Source organism: Phoca vitulina, unplaced genomic scaffold, assembly GCF_004348235.1.
Source record: "Phoca vitulina isolate PV1807 unplaced genomic scaffold, GSC_HSeal_1.0 scaffold7, whole genome shotgun sequence".
In the NCBI taxonomy this organism is placed as follows: Eukaryota; Metazoa; Chordata; class Mammalia; order Carnivora; family Phocidae; genus Phoca; species Phoca vitulina.
The window spans coordinates 42,566,820-42,581,004 of record NW_022589710.1 but is presented as its reverse complement, the minus strand read 5'-3'; the positions used below and the strand labels follow the sequence as shown (position 1 = coordinate 42,581,004).

The window sequence follows — 14,185 nt, the reverse complement described above, 5'->3', positions numbered from 1 at the left end:
CTGCAAATATTAAATTATAAGCAGAGAAGCCAAATTAGGAATTCTCTAAGGACATGTGAACAGAGAGTAAAAAAGGTTATTAGCATTCTGAGAGGGACAGAAACTTTGAAGAATCATCTTTCAGTGTTAATGGAGCCTCATGAAAACATTGGTTGCAAGGAGGGTCAATGTGTTACTGGGTGGTCTTTCAAATAAGAAAACCTCAAGCAATAATACCAAAGCATTTTAAAAGAGCGTTTAAAATGAATTTTATTGTTTGAATTTTACAAGTAGTCTTTAAAGGCTTCAAACAAGAATTCTGTTGCAAAACTCTAATAAATAGCTTGCCCCAAGTCCCCAAACAAATGAAAGACAAAATAAAAACTAAACTCAGAAGGATAAGCAAGACTTCAGAATGCTTGGATGTTAGCGATATTTCTCGTTTACAAAGAGATATCAGGCAATGTAACAATCTCCTTCATACAAGTCAAAGAGAGAAAGAGACAGACAATTGAGATCTTTACAAAGCACTCCGAAATCTTCCTATTTCCATGGTGGAAATGTCACCCGAAAAAAAAATTCCATGGAAAAATCACAATCATGAATAAAACCGTAAAAGTCTGGTGGAGGGGGTGGGAGGAGAAGAGAGAAAATCCATCCTGTTTCTTTCAGGGATGGAGGAAGGAGTTGAGATTACTTGGGGCAGGGAGCTTCCGAGCAGATGACATCGCAGAACGTTCCCTACGTCAGAGTTGCCACTGAAGGGACACAGGCGTCAGCTTCGTGACATTTTATGAAGGCAAGAAACAAGGCCACCAGGGGCTCCCCGCGTCCCTTAACACTGGTGGGCCCAGTGTGTCCGTCTGCAGGACTGGGGGCCTTGGGACGATGGCCAGAGGCCCAGAGCAGCTGCATCACTAGACAGGAAAAATAGCACATCAGTCATTTCTGCAGCAGAAGCCTCTGGCTGGCCACAAGGATTCAGAAAATGCCGTGCTAAAATTGCACACTGGGACATGCAGGTTTCGAAAGCCCATTCTACGATCACAGTCGTTGCTCCTAACAAGCAAGTACTAAACAATTTCACATTCACTTTCCCTAGTTATAAATACTGGTCCAGTCTTGCTTTGGAGAGGATTAATTAATATGGCCATTTTGAGTAAGCTAAAAATACAATTTTGCCACATTTTCATCTTTACACATCTCAAACAAAAGCTATACTTTTGACCAAAATACATACAAGTAAGATTTTACTCTGGAGGAATTCTGAAACCAATTAATGTTTGGAGCCAGGAAGCTGTAGAGAGGCTGATTCCAGTGTGGTGGGACTCACTTAAACCAGACAGAAAGGGTTCTAGCTCTGAGGAGCGCACCTGGGACCATCTCCGGGGAGAGGAAGCGGGGAGTGCAGGTGGTGGAGTGACGTCACAGTGCAGGAGAGGAAAGGGGCATCGCCCGAGGCCCTGGCTCTGTCTCTGGGCCACTGACTTGCAGGCAGTAACCCCGACCCCGCTATCCTCGGGAAGATAGGGATGCTAGCTCATGCACATGTCATTCAAGGGAGGTAGGCATTTTCTCCAAGCACCTCCCTCCCCAGGCATTTTAGGAACTAAGGTAAGGAAAGCCCCCTCCCCAAATAAACCATTTGCAAAAACTTTATTTTCCTAGGAGCAATGACATGGGTCAGGATAAGGAGGGAAAGCTTGGGTTACCTGAAATCGATAAGAGCTCATGGAAATAGAGGCAGATGGGCCAGAGCGGCCTAGGCCCACTTTCTTCTTTAAATACGTAACAGATAAAGATATTGTGCAAAAAAATAAAGACATTCACATTTTAGCAGTTAAACTTTTATTTTACTTTTTAAAATTTTTATTTACTTTTTTGTTTTTCTTTTCTACAAAAGGCAGATAATGATTGTTGATCTGCAATAATTGTGTTGTGCACTTCCCGAGAGGGGCCGGAGTGGGAAGCGAGGGCGGGTCGGCTGAGAAGGCTTTCCGGGGCATGGCCGAAGGAGCGCCAAACCGCAGCGGAGAGCCCCCCACCCCCTCCCGGGGCTCCCCTCGCCGGCCGGCCCTAGCTCATGTCTATGGTATTGAAGACCCATTCCGTGAACTTCTTCAGCTTGTCCGAGGCATTCTGGGACTCCTCCTGCAGCCTCAGGTTGTCCTCCCGGAGGTGCTGGACTTCCGCCTGCAGGTGGGCTTTGTCTTCCTTTTCCTGGGAGGCAGGGCAGAGGAGGAAAGGGCTGGGACCCAGCAGCTGGAGGGGTGGCTAGGGAGCCGGTGTCCCCTTCACCCATTTCTGTTCTTCATCCTAAACCTCTGTATCTGTGGCCTGACACTGGGCATTCGGATACTCAGGCCAGAGGCTCAGTAAGGTTTATTTTGGAATGCAAAGACATTAACGTGTACTTTAATGTCTTCAATAAGGGCTGTCTTAACTTTCGGACTGTTGTTTGGGTGGCTGCCGTCTTAATATAGTCAAAGCCACTAAGAAACAAAACAACATTCAGTTCTCTTGCTGTGAAAGCCCAAATGACAGTGAAGATGGGTGGGTCTGGGCTACTGGCCCATTAGACAAGGGGCGGGGAGGCCCAGAGAGGGCTCCGAGGGGCTGGCTGGGGTTCAACAACTTTTCTGCACCCTCGACAAGGCCTGCTCGCACGGTGTGTGTCGGTGGGAACTGAGCTCCAAGCAGCTCGTGGAGCATGTGTCCCGAGGAAACAGGGACAATGCCCCCATGTTATTCCACTAACAGGGCATCTGTTCAAGGGCAGTTTGCACAGACCAGGCACTCTGCTTTGAGAATATGTGTTTACCTTCTTCAAATCTTCCCGGAGCATCTTCAGCATCCCTTCCAGCTGGTCCACTTTAGAAGCCAGAGTGGGGGAGGAATCTTTACTGCTGGGGACAAGAAACAAAAGACGGTGTTGGCAGAAGCCTCCACGGCTGGGTCTGTTTGTTTGGCATTTTTAATGAGGCCGCTGTATTTGTAAAATAGTTTTTTAATGTCAAACTACTCAGTACGGTGACCCAATGTGCATGTTCACTCTAAAAAGGAAAATGGTAATTTTAACAAAAGGTAACGCAAGGGTGAACGGCAGCCAATCAGTAGCTTCCTCTGTTAAAGATGCCGGCTCTTCACGACAAAAGAATACAGGACAGTAAGTGAAACTGGTCTCTTTGGCAGCAGGAGAGGTACTTTCTGGCAGGCCCAAGTGTCAAGCCGTGCACGGTTTCCTATTCTCTTTAGTGGCTGTGAGCAGAAGAGAGCCCCTCCTCTGTGTGCAGAGGGGCTGAGGTCAGCCCTACCCTGGGGCGGCCAGCAGAGGGTAGGTCTCTGGTTCCCCAGAAAACAGTCTGTGGTTACTCATCCAGTTGCAGCTAAGTTATCATGCTCCCATCTTGAAAGCTTGTCTAAATATCTTAAGATATTTTAAAAAAAATAAGACCTGTTTCAAAAGCTTGTCAGTCCAACCTTAATGTCTCTTTTGCTATTATGTTCTGCATAATAAAACTAGGCCCCCACTGTTCCTTCTCCCGCTTTATGTAAGTGCTAGTAACGCCATATGCTAGCAGAGAACCAAAAAGCCCCCAGAGAGCTAGCAGAGGAGAAGGCCAGCCAACTGGCTGGACAGAAGACCCTCGTCAGTTGTTCTTCATCCAACTCCTGTCTACCTGAATTCAAGCTGCAGAACGTTTCCAAGTGAGCTCTAGCCGGATACACCACCTCAGAGTCACATAACCAACAAGCTAAAGCCTTCCACTGGGAGAACATGCAGGTGCCTCTTTCCAGAGGTCAAAAAGGGAAGACACAGATAGGCTGAAGTTTTGGAATCCTGGAATAAAAGGCGGTCTTTCCTTGGGCTGTGTTGATGTCTTCTGCTGATTCTAGATCTACGAGCCCAAAGGGCAAAACTCGCAGTGGCACGAGTAGCTCCAGGCTGTAAATAAATGAAATGATAAGGATCTCCAAACTTTTAAGATGGGATGCCCAATAAAAACTCTTAGCAGCCTATCTTGACTTCTGAAGGTTTTCAAAGTGAATTACATGCCTGTGTATGCTTTAATTTTTAAAAACACATTTAACTCCACTTGTTCACTGAACAAAGAAAACTGCCAACCATCACCCTCATCTTAGGATTCTGTAAGGATTTAAGAACTAGCTGCTGAATAATCCTTTCTGAGGAAAATGGACTTGTTCACTCAAGACTTCTGGTGGGAGGGCCCATTCTAAGAAGGTACATTTTGGGTTCACTGCACCCTTGACTCTACGTTTTTTTTTTTTTAAAGCTCTCAATACCCAAACTAACTGCCACTCTCCCTCCCAAGATGTCTCAGTGATCAGAGTGAATGCAGCACCTGTCCCTTATACTCATGACAAACCACCCACCACTCTTCTGCTTTCTCTGTGAAGAGCATTTCCTTGCAGACTTGCTCGGCCAAGTCTTCAGGAACAAGTCCCACAGGCTATTTGAACAACCTAGGCTAACCTCACTTTTCCTACTGTTGTCTGTTTCCTAGATACCTGGATTCTTAACCATCCTCAAAAGGTTTTAAAAGGAGAGATTTCAAGTTGAGGAAATTATTCTGCATCAGGGGTACATGTATACCACAGCGGCCTGTGGGAAGCTTTCCTATATAGTAACAGGACGCATCTACCCAGCATCCTCACCACGTGAAACGGGAAAATGGAAATCCGCCTCTGCTCAGTTCAACAAAAGTCAAAATCCCTGCTCTTAACTCCTAAGGAAACCCTCTGGGCCTCAGTTATTGCTCGCCTTTCATTTTCTCTCGAATCTTACCTCTTCTGGTGACCCGGATCTAAGGTCGATCTGAAGCAGCATGTTGGGAGCTGCTAAGATGTGGGCACATTTACAAGTATGACCAACTGACAGCAAGGGGCAGAAACTCCAAAACCAGGCTCAAGGACATCAGACAAATGATTTTTCTCACCTTACGTGATCAGCCCTGAGAGCATAAATGTATTACGGCTTTAAATAATAATGAATATTCATGATTATGACTAAGTCATCAAGAACAGTTTAATTATGTTTACAGGATTGAGTTACAAAGCATTCTAAAATGTGAAGAGTCTGGCACTGCGGTGATGAGCTTCAGTCAGCTAATCCATGCGGCCGCCATCTCTTCCCCACACCTGCTGTCACGAGTGGAGGGGACACATGGTGCAGGGTGCTGACCTCCCTACTGGGTGACCAACCTGCTGTAGGACTTCATCTGGGCCAGAGCCTGCTCCTCAAGCTGGTCACCGTTGGATGCAGCACTCAAGGGCTGGTGGCTTTCATCACTAGCAGCAAAGAAGGAGGCTCTTTGGACTGGAAGGGAGAGGAGAAGCCATTCAGTATTTTGGAAAAACATCCGGGCCCGGTCTATCAAAGGTCAACAACCGGCCTACACTGACGGTCAAATCCAATCAACGTGTGAGGATGCATCAGGACCCTTATCTCCTGACCCGTGTAGGAAAAAATTACTGTTTCAGCTCTAAGAGGATAGTAGCAGTTTAAGATCCCTTTTGAAAACACTTGTGAATCAGTTGTAGTCTTCTTTTTCTTACTCATCAAAGTAGCATTCTATGGAATGTTTCCCCGGAAACAGGCACTGTGCCAAATTTCCAGACCAAGGCTTTTTCCACTCAGTGATGATAGAAAATGCCCTTGTAGAAGTATGTTTTCCACAAGATTCCTGGCTACCTTGGTGGGTTTTAGCCAAAGTCCAACCATATGTGCTTCAAAATATACCCAACTTAAAACTTGAGCGAAGAAAACAAAATCAAATTTTCGAAACCTCTCATTAAAAACACAAAACTAGTACCGTATCATATAAAGGAGCGTGACCAACAAGCTGAAATTTAAAATCGTCTGTACTGGGGAATTGCCACCAGCTAACATGGGGATGCCCTGTGGGCTACTCCGCTGTCGGCTAATCAAGTTCTCCTGAAAATCGTAGCTTGGACAGAATACCCACTTTCAATTCTTCAAACATGAGAGAAAAAAAACAAACACAAAAAAACTAACTCAACCTTAAACCACTCATTTGCTATCATTGTTTTATAAAGAACATTTTAGCACCGAAGAATTTGGAATGATGACCACAGAGGGAAGTCTATTCACAAAAGGCATTTGACAACCTCAGGTCCACATACGCGGATAGCATTACATCGAGTTTCTTCTATTCCAGCACGCCAGCGTAAGGGCCTGCAGTGAAGCAAGCAAACACATGGTGGGTTGGCACAGGAACAACGTGGACAGAAAACGTGCTACCAGAGTCGGGAGAGGTGAGTGAGCAGCACAAAGAGGATACCCAACAGTTGTCAAACCTGGGGCAGGGCCAAGTGGGACAAGCATCCCTAACAGATCCAACAGTGCACTTCACAGTGAGGTCCTCATGATGGGGTCTCAAAGACTCTCTCTGGATAGGTGTTCTTTTCAATCAGGTGACAGCTGGGATTCCCCCACTCCCTGCCCTTCCCACATGTGGGGAGGGGAGACATCCATGCTATGAATTCCTATGCAGAGGAAACGTCAGGCCCCATCGGATTAAATCATACAGCATGTGGCCCTACTGAGTGCTCGGTAATGGTTCGGCCAACTGGTTTCCAGCTGCATGGGCTCCACCCTGTGTGGTCCGTGTGTTCAAAGCAGCAGAGCGGCACCCCCCAGCCCTGCCGGTCCTGCCCGTCCTGCTCACACCATCCGTGGACTCACCCTCATAGGCCTTGGCAGCATCCACCAAGTTGGACCAATCTAAATCCGCAGCAGCGTCGGGCAGGGGCATCAGGCCGGGGTCGGGCATGGGAGGCCTTCGGGTCTCCTGGACGTCCGTGAGGGAGCTGTCTGAGGCCGAGAACTCTCCTGCAAGAGAGGAGAGGTAAGATCCTTCTCATGCCCACAGGAGAACCGCTTGAGATCTTACCCAAGCAGTTGTTATCTGGAATCCATATCTAGTCCAGCAGACCATCAGGGGCTATTCTGAAGCTGACATGAACTAGGATTTGGCTTCCTCCAGGCTTAACTCACTTTTTAATTATCCTCCACCGTCTCACTTCTAGTAGTGTGGAGACACAGATAAGTTAGTTTTGCATGGAGACAACACGTCTGCTTCTCTGGGAGCTGTCTGTCTATAGGGGGGCCCAGGGCAGCTCTCACGTCTTGCTTTTTGTTTTTGTTTTTTTTCCCAGAGTCAAGGATCCAGGCTAGGACAACGAGGCCTGTTTCAACAGACAGCTGGATTTTGAAGCCAGACCGGAGAAGCTTGTTGATCCCTGTTCTAGGGGATAATAAGGCTTATTCTCACTGGACTGGGCCCTGGGATCTGAGCCACCTGCTGTGGACTCCCTGTCCCTGGGGGATGGCCCACTGGTTTCCACAGCTGGATGTGTCTGCAGGCTGATGTGGGAACCAAAGCAGGCTGTAGGAGAGTGCTCAATTACCCGAATGGAGTTACTACAGGAAGGTGATTTTAGGATTGGTGTTGGCATTCTTCTCCTTCCCAAGGACAGAAGAAGCAACTCTTGGGATCACTTTTGGATCACAGCAGTCCAAGAGCCTGAGCTTCTTCTAAGGTGACAATTTTAAAAACACAAACATGAAGCCATCATAACGACGAGCCTTTGCTCGGCCTGGGGCAGAAAGGAGTGGGCGCAGGGGGCCGCTCTGCCATTGGAGGGCACGCTGCTACCGCTCAAGTTCACGCAGGCAGAGAAGAGAGTGGGAAGGCTGCTGGGCTCATGACACGTAGATGCTCTCAACAGGGCAGAAGCTGGGGCAGGGACAAGGGCAGAGTGTGCGACTCCAGGAGAAGGGCCACCCTCAGAATGGGACTATAACACTAAAAACCCATGCCACCACAAGCTCAAATCTCAGTTAAAATCACTGAGTGACTCCAGAAACACCTGTTTACAAGGAGTTAAAAAGTTTCCCCAAGGATGATAGCCTGGGAAACCAGAGTATATTTAGTGCTTGTTTTCCCTTTCAAATGACATAAAGAACTGCTGTGAAGTACAGCTGCTAGTTATTAATGTGCTTAAATTAGCAAGATGATGAGTAAATGGAAATCAACAAATACTGCCAGATATTAAATGCTCTGATCTATTTAAACATGCTCCCACCAAGGGTAAGTAGGTGGAACAGACAATTCTATGTGTCACTCACAACCCTCCTGCCCTTTTTTATCTCTGGCACCCAAATTTCCATATGTACAAAAGAAGTCACTCCTCCCCATTGCCCAGTGACAGTGGATGAAACAAGGCCAGGGCTGAGGGATCAGCCCAATAAGGGTTGCTCCGTGTAGGACATGGGGTCACCGTGCTGCCTGACTTCCAGGAAAGCAAGGAGAGGGGATGGGAGGGGGGTCACAGAGGGCAGCCCATTCCCTCCCTTCTGCAGCTGGACAGTGACCAGGTTGCTCTCTTAGAATGGAAACCTCTAGAAGACAGGGTCTACTCCGACGGGACACATGCAAACATGCCTTTACGAAGGGTTTATTGCTGCAGGAGCAATGGAACTCAGGGGAGAGTGGCCCCAGTGTGGAGACAGAAGGGGAGAAAAGATTAGGGCCTATTTGGTCACTACCAGGAAGTTTTCTTCTAGAGTCTAGATGGTAAAAAGTGGTCATTTCACATGTTCACTCTGGAAGGTGCCCTCGTGGAGAAAAGAGAAGCCAGAGTCCAGCTGTAGTCAGATGGGGGAGAGGGGGTAGTGAGAAGCTGGCATGCTCCCGAGTGATGCCTGCCATTGGGGAGAAGGGGAGCAGTGAGCAGGACAGAGGTGGTGGACGGACATGCACAAGAGTGGGTTGAGAGCTCATGTGTGATGCGGGGAGAAAGCAAATGAGGCAAGCAGGAGAGTCAAAGAAAATATGTTTCCAGAGAAGCAGCAGAAAGGATAAGAAACATGGGTATGAATGGAGGCAGAATGCCCGGAAGGAGAAAGGGCAGATGGGAGACAAAGTTATAGCACATGTCTAATGAACAAGCAGGACCCCAGGTTCCATAGCAGGTGTCTGCTGGGCTGGGTCACAGTGGGGCCGGGTGGGTGTAGAACCCTGGAATGGAGGTGGATAGAGAGAGGAGAAAGGAAAAGAACGAATGTAAACCCACAGTCCCAGAATATGGCCTTTCATAAAACTGGGACCTAGTTTGGTCACAGAGCGAACAAGGCATTTATGAACCAAAGGCAAGAACACGGAGGTGCCTGGCATCAATACGCCTTTCCCTAAACTAATACTTGCTTGTTCACTGAATGAATGAATGAGTCGACAAATGACTGGCTGACACCACGGTCTAGGAAAGACAGAACAATGGCAAGTCTGGGCTCTTACAGCAGCTGGAAGGAGCCAATGGATACAAGTCTCCAAAAAATAATTTAATGTTAGCCAAATGCGCCCAATCACAGTAGCAGATAGGATTTTTGGTAAAAATATAATCTCCAAACTACACCTTTGTACTGAAATTCAGCAGGTCTTGGGTAAGGTCTGGAAATTGTATTTTTAGCAAGCATGCCAGGAGAGGGTTGTTATATGTACCTGGTGCCCCAGTATTTATGGTTGTCACCCAAGGGATGCCCCTGGACCATATGGCTCTGGCGGCCGGGGGGGGGGGGCCTCCATTCCTGAGTCCCATGGGACTTTAAAAATTGGAGGGACAATTCTTGACAGGCTACCACATGTAGGGCACTGAACAGAACGCAGACCGAAACAAACTCCAGTCTTCTGTGAAAGAGGCTTATTTGCTTATTCCAGAGCTTTGGCCTAGGGCAGGCTTCAGGTTTGGCACACAAGTAGGGGCCCATGGTGGTGCTCATGGGGCATGGAGGCCAGGTGCACGCTATCTTTGTGCTTGCCCTCTGCCTTCCTCTGGCTCACTGTTATCTCTCAGAAAGGAACTTATACACTCACTTAGTACTCTGGTTTTTAGGACTGCCACCCAGGGGATATGTTGAGATCGCCTGGCACTGGTGGCCAGTGGGGCTTACAGTTGTGGGCCCATAGGACTGTATATATTTGCATACTTTAAGAGCTGCCGCCAGAGGGTCCGGCTTACAATCAGCCTAAATCTAGGCGCTGACTGAGATCCTCCCTTTTGGGACACTGGTCTTGGCACACCCCCAACTACTGGGATCTATTAAAAATGAAATAGGCTGTTTGGACCATCACAAAAGTTTGAGAGACAAGAAAGAACTAAGGCAGGGTTGAATGATAAAGGTTCATCTCCAAAACAAGGCTACTCCTTCAAGACTGGGAGAGTTGACTATCTTACAGAACAACACAAGGAGTCCAGAAAAAAGGAAATAGAGGAATATGTAATGAACAAAGAACAAGATAAAACCACAAAAAAATCCTTAGTGAAAAGGAGTTAAATAATCTGCCTGACAGAGTTCAAGGTAATGGACATAAAGATGCTCGCTGAACTTGGGAGACGAATGAACATAGTGAGAACTTCAACAAAAAGAAAATATAAGGAAATGTCAAATAGAAGTCGCAGCGCCAAAGAATACAATAACTGCACTGAAAAATATACTAGAGGAGTTCAACAGCAGATTAGATGAAGCAGAAGAAAGGATCGGTGAATTCAAAGACAAGGCAATGGAACTCATCCAATCAGAACAGCAAAAAGAAAAAAAGAATGAAAAGGAGTGAAAATAGCTTAAGGGACCTATAGGACAATATCAAGCAGACCAACATTTGCATTATTTATAGGGGTCCCAGAAGAAGAGAGAGAAAACTTCACTAACCTAGAGAACGAAACACACATCCAGATCCAGGAAGACCAGAGTTCCAGATAAAGTGAATGTAAAAAGACCCACACCAAGACATATTATAATTAGTCTCCAAAGTTAGACAAGAAGAACATCTTAAAAGCAGCAAGAGAGATCTTGGGGGCGGAGCAAGATGGCGGAGGAGTAGGAGACCTGGATTTCGTCTCCTCTCAGGAATTCAGCTGGATAGGGATCAAACCATTCTGAACACCTACAAACTCAACAGGAGATCAAAGAAAAGAAGAGCAACAACTCTCTGAACAGAAAAGCGACCACTTTCTGGAAGGTAGGACGTGCGGAGAAGTGAATCCGAGGCGTTATTCGGGAGGATAGACGGCGGGGGAGGGGCCTCCGACGGCCGCTTCTGGCAAGTGATAGAGCCGCGGAGCACAAAGTCGGAACTTTTAGAGTCTGCTCCGCTGAGGGACGTCACTCTGGTGGCGAAGTGGGGGGTGGAACCCTCGCGGGACAGTGTGGTCTCAGGACCCTCGGGGTCACAGAAAGACCGGGGGTGCCTGAGTGTGGCAGAGCTCCCAGGTATCGGAGTGGGGAAGCCGGCTGCAGAGACGGAGCCCAGGCGCGGGCTCTCAGCTCGGGGTTGTCATAAACCGTGATCCGCGGCACAGTCGGGCCACTGCTCCTCCAGCAGGGACCCAACAAGCGGCAGATCCGGGGAGACTCACCTTCTTCCCCCGGGAGGAGAGGTGCGGGAGCGCACCGCAGGGATCTGCTGGGTTTGGAGACTCCACCCGGGGTCGGGTGCCGGATAGAAAGGCGCGGTCACAGGCCGGGTGAGCGCGGAGTGTGGCCGGAGACCGGGGAGACGGGAGTGACTGACTGCTTTTCTCTGGGGGCTCGCTGAGGGGCGGGGCCCCGAGTTCTCGGCTCCGCCGGGGCGGAGACTGGGAAGCCGCCATTTTCACTCTCCGCCTCCAAAGCTGTACGGAAAGCTTGCAGGGAACAAAAGCTCCGGAGAGCAAACCCGAGCAGATGACTTAGCCCGGACCGGCAAGGGCGGGGCAATTTTGCCTCCGGCAAAGACATTTGGGAACCACGGCAACAGGCCCCTCCCCCAGAAGATCAGCGAGAACAGCCAGTCAAGACCAAGTTTACCGATCAATGAGAACGGCAGAACTCCAGCGCTAGGGGAATACTGCACATAGAATTCATGGCTTTTTTACCATGATTCTTTAGTCTTTTAAAGTTAATTATTTTTTTTAACTGTCTTTTTTTCTTTTTTCCTTTTTTCTTTTTTTTTGAATTTTTCTTTTTCCCTTTTTCAACCAACATCTTATCAATCCCTTTTTAAAAAAAAAACATTTTTATTTTTCATTTTTAAAGTCATATTCTATCCCTTCATAGTAGTTACCCGTATTTTTGGCATATATATATAAGTTGTTCTCTCTTTAAAATCTTGAGATAGTTTCTTCTAACAGATCAAAATATACTCTAAATCTCTAGTGTATGGTTTTTTTCTACTCCCCTGCCTGATCACATTCTCTCCCTTTTTTCTTTCTTTTTTTTTTTTTTTAATCCTCTTCTTTCTTTTTTCAAACAACTTATCAAATCCTTTTTTAAAATTTTTTATAATTTCCATCTTTACAGTCATATTCCATCCCTTCATCATATCAACCCTTATTTTTGTACATATATAAGTTTTTCTTTCTTTAAAATTTTGGGAGGGACTTTCTTTTAACAGACCAAAATACACCCAAAATCTAGTGTGTGGCACTGATCTATAATCCAGCCTGATCATATTTGATCACATTCTGTTTTTGTTTTGTTTTGTTTTGTTCTGCTTTTGTTTTTATCTTTATCTTTTTCTTTTTTCTTTTTTTCTTTCCTTTTCTTTTTTCTCTCTTTCCCTTTCTTTTCCCACTGCTTCAGGTCTTTTCTGATTTGTTTAGAGTATATTTTCTGGGGACGTTGTTACCCTGCTAGCATTTTGTTCTCTCATTAATCTATTCTCCTCTGCACAAAATGACAAGACGGAAAAAATCACCTCAACAAAAAGAACAAGAGGTAGTACCGACTGCCAGGGACCTACTCAATACGGACATTAGTACGATGTCAGATCTAGAGTTCAGAATCATCACTTTAAAGATACTAGCTGGGCTTGAAAAAAACATGGAAGTTATTAGAGAAACCCTTTCTGGAGAAGTAAAAGAACTAAAATCGAACCAAGTAGAAATCAAAAAGGCTATCAATGAGGTGCAATCAAATATGGGGGCGCTAACTGCTAGGATAAATGAGGCAGAAGAAAGAATCAGTGAGATAGAAGACCAAATGATGGAAAATAAAGAAGCTGAGAAAAAGAGAGATAAACAACTACTGGATCATGAGGGCAGAATTTGAGAGATAAACGATACCATAAGACGAAACAACATTAGAATAATTGGGATCCCAGAAGAAGAAGAAAGAGAGAGAGGTGCAGAAGGTATAATGGAGCAAATTATAGCAGAGAACTTCCCTAATTTGGGGAAGGAAACAGGCATCAAAATCCAGGAAGCACAGAGAACCCCTCTCAAAATCAATAAAAATAGGTCAACACCCCGACATCTAATAGTAAAACTTACGAGTCTCAGAGACAAAGAGAAAATCCTGAAAGCAGCTCGGGAGAAGAGATATGTAACCTACAATGGTAGAAACATTAGATTGGCAACAGACTTATCCACAGAGACCTGGCAGGCCAGAAAGGACTGGCAGGACATATTCAGAGCACTAAATGAGAAAAATATGCAGCCAAGAATACTATATCCAGCTAGGCTGTCATTGAAAATTGAAGGAGAGATAAAAAGCTTCCAGGACAAACAAAAACTAAAGGAATTTGCAAACACGAAACCAGCCCTACAACAAATATTGAAAGGGGTCCTCTAAGCAAAGAGAGAGCCTAAAAGCAACATAGACCAGAAAGGAATACAAACAATATACAGTAACAGTCACTTTACAGGCAATACAATGGCACTGAATTCCTATCTTTCAATAGTTACCCTGAATGTAAATGGGCTAAATGCCCCAATCAAAAGACACAGGCTATCAGATTGGATTAAAAAACAAGACCCATCGATATGCTGTCTGCAAGAGACTCATTTTAGACCCAAAGACACCCCCAGATTGAAAGTGAGGGGGTGGAAAACCATTTACCATGCTAATGGACACCAAAAGAAAGCTGGGGTGGCAATCCTTATATCAGACAAATTAGATTTTAAACCAAAGACTGTAATAAGAGATGAGGAAGGACACTATATCATACTTAAAGGGTCTATCCAACAAGAAGATCTAACAATTGTAAATATCTATGCCCCTAACATGGGAGCAGCCAATTATATAAGGCAATTAATAACAAAAGCAAAGAAACACATCGACAACAACACAATAATAGTGGGGGACTTTAACACCCCCCTCACTGAAATGGACAGATCGTCTAAG

The 14,185-nt window shown here is 46.1% G+C and overlaps 1 protein-coding gene across 35 annotated transcripts in view; it reads right to left on the bottom strand.

Annotated features, from left to right (window-relative positions):
* Positions 1-216: 216 nt before the first annotated feature.
* SIPA1L1 (signal induced proliferation associated 1 like 1) overlaps positions 217-14,185 on the bottom strand; it is a 385,985-nt gene continuing 372,016 nt past the window's right edge. For 31 of the 35 annotated variants that reach the window (XM_032405449.1, XM_032405459.1, XM_032405458.1 and 28 more), the window contains 4 exons: positions 6,707-6,853; positions 5,203-5,317; positions 2,801-2,885; positions 217-2,199 (listed from right to left, as the gene is read on the bottom strand). In XM_032405449.1, coding sequence (XP_032261340.1) covers positions 2,056-2,199; positions 2,801-2,885; positions 5,203-5,317; positions 6,707-6,853 — 491 coding nt within the window. In that variant the 3' untranslated portion in view covers positions 217-2,055. Of the gene's footprint in view, positions 2,200-2,800; positions 2,886-2,931; positions 3,926-5,202; positions 5,318-6,706; positions 6,854-14,185 lie in introns of those variants that run through there. The other 4 variants (XM_032405481.1, XM_032405482.1, XM_032405483.1 and 1 more) reach the window with 4 other exon arrangements.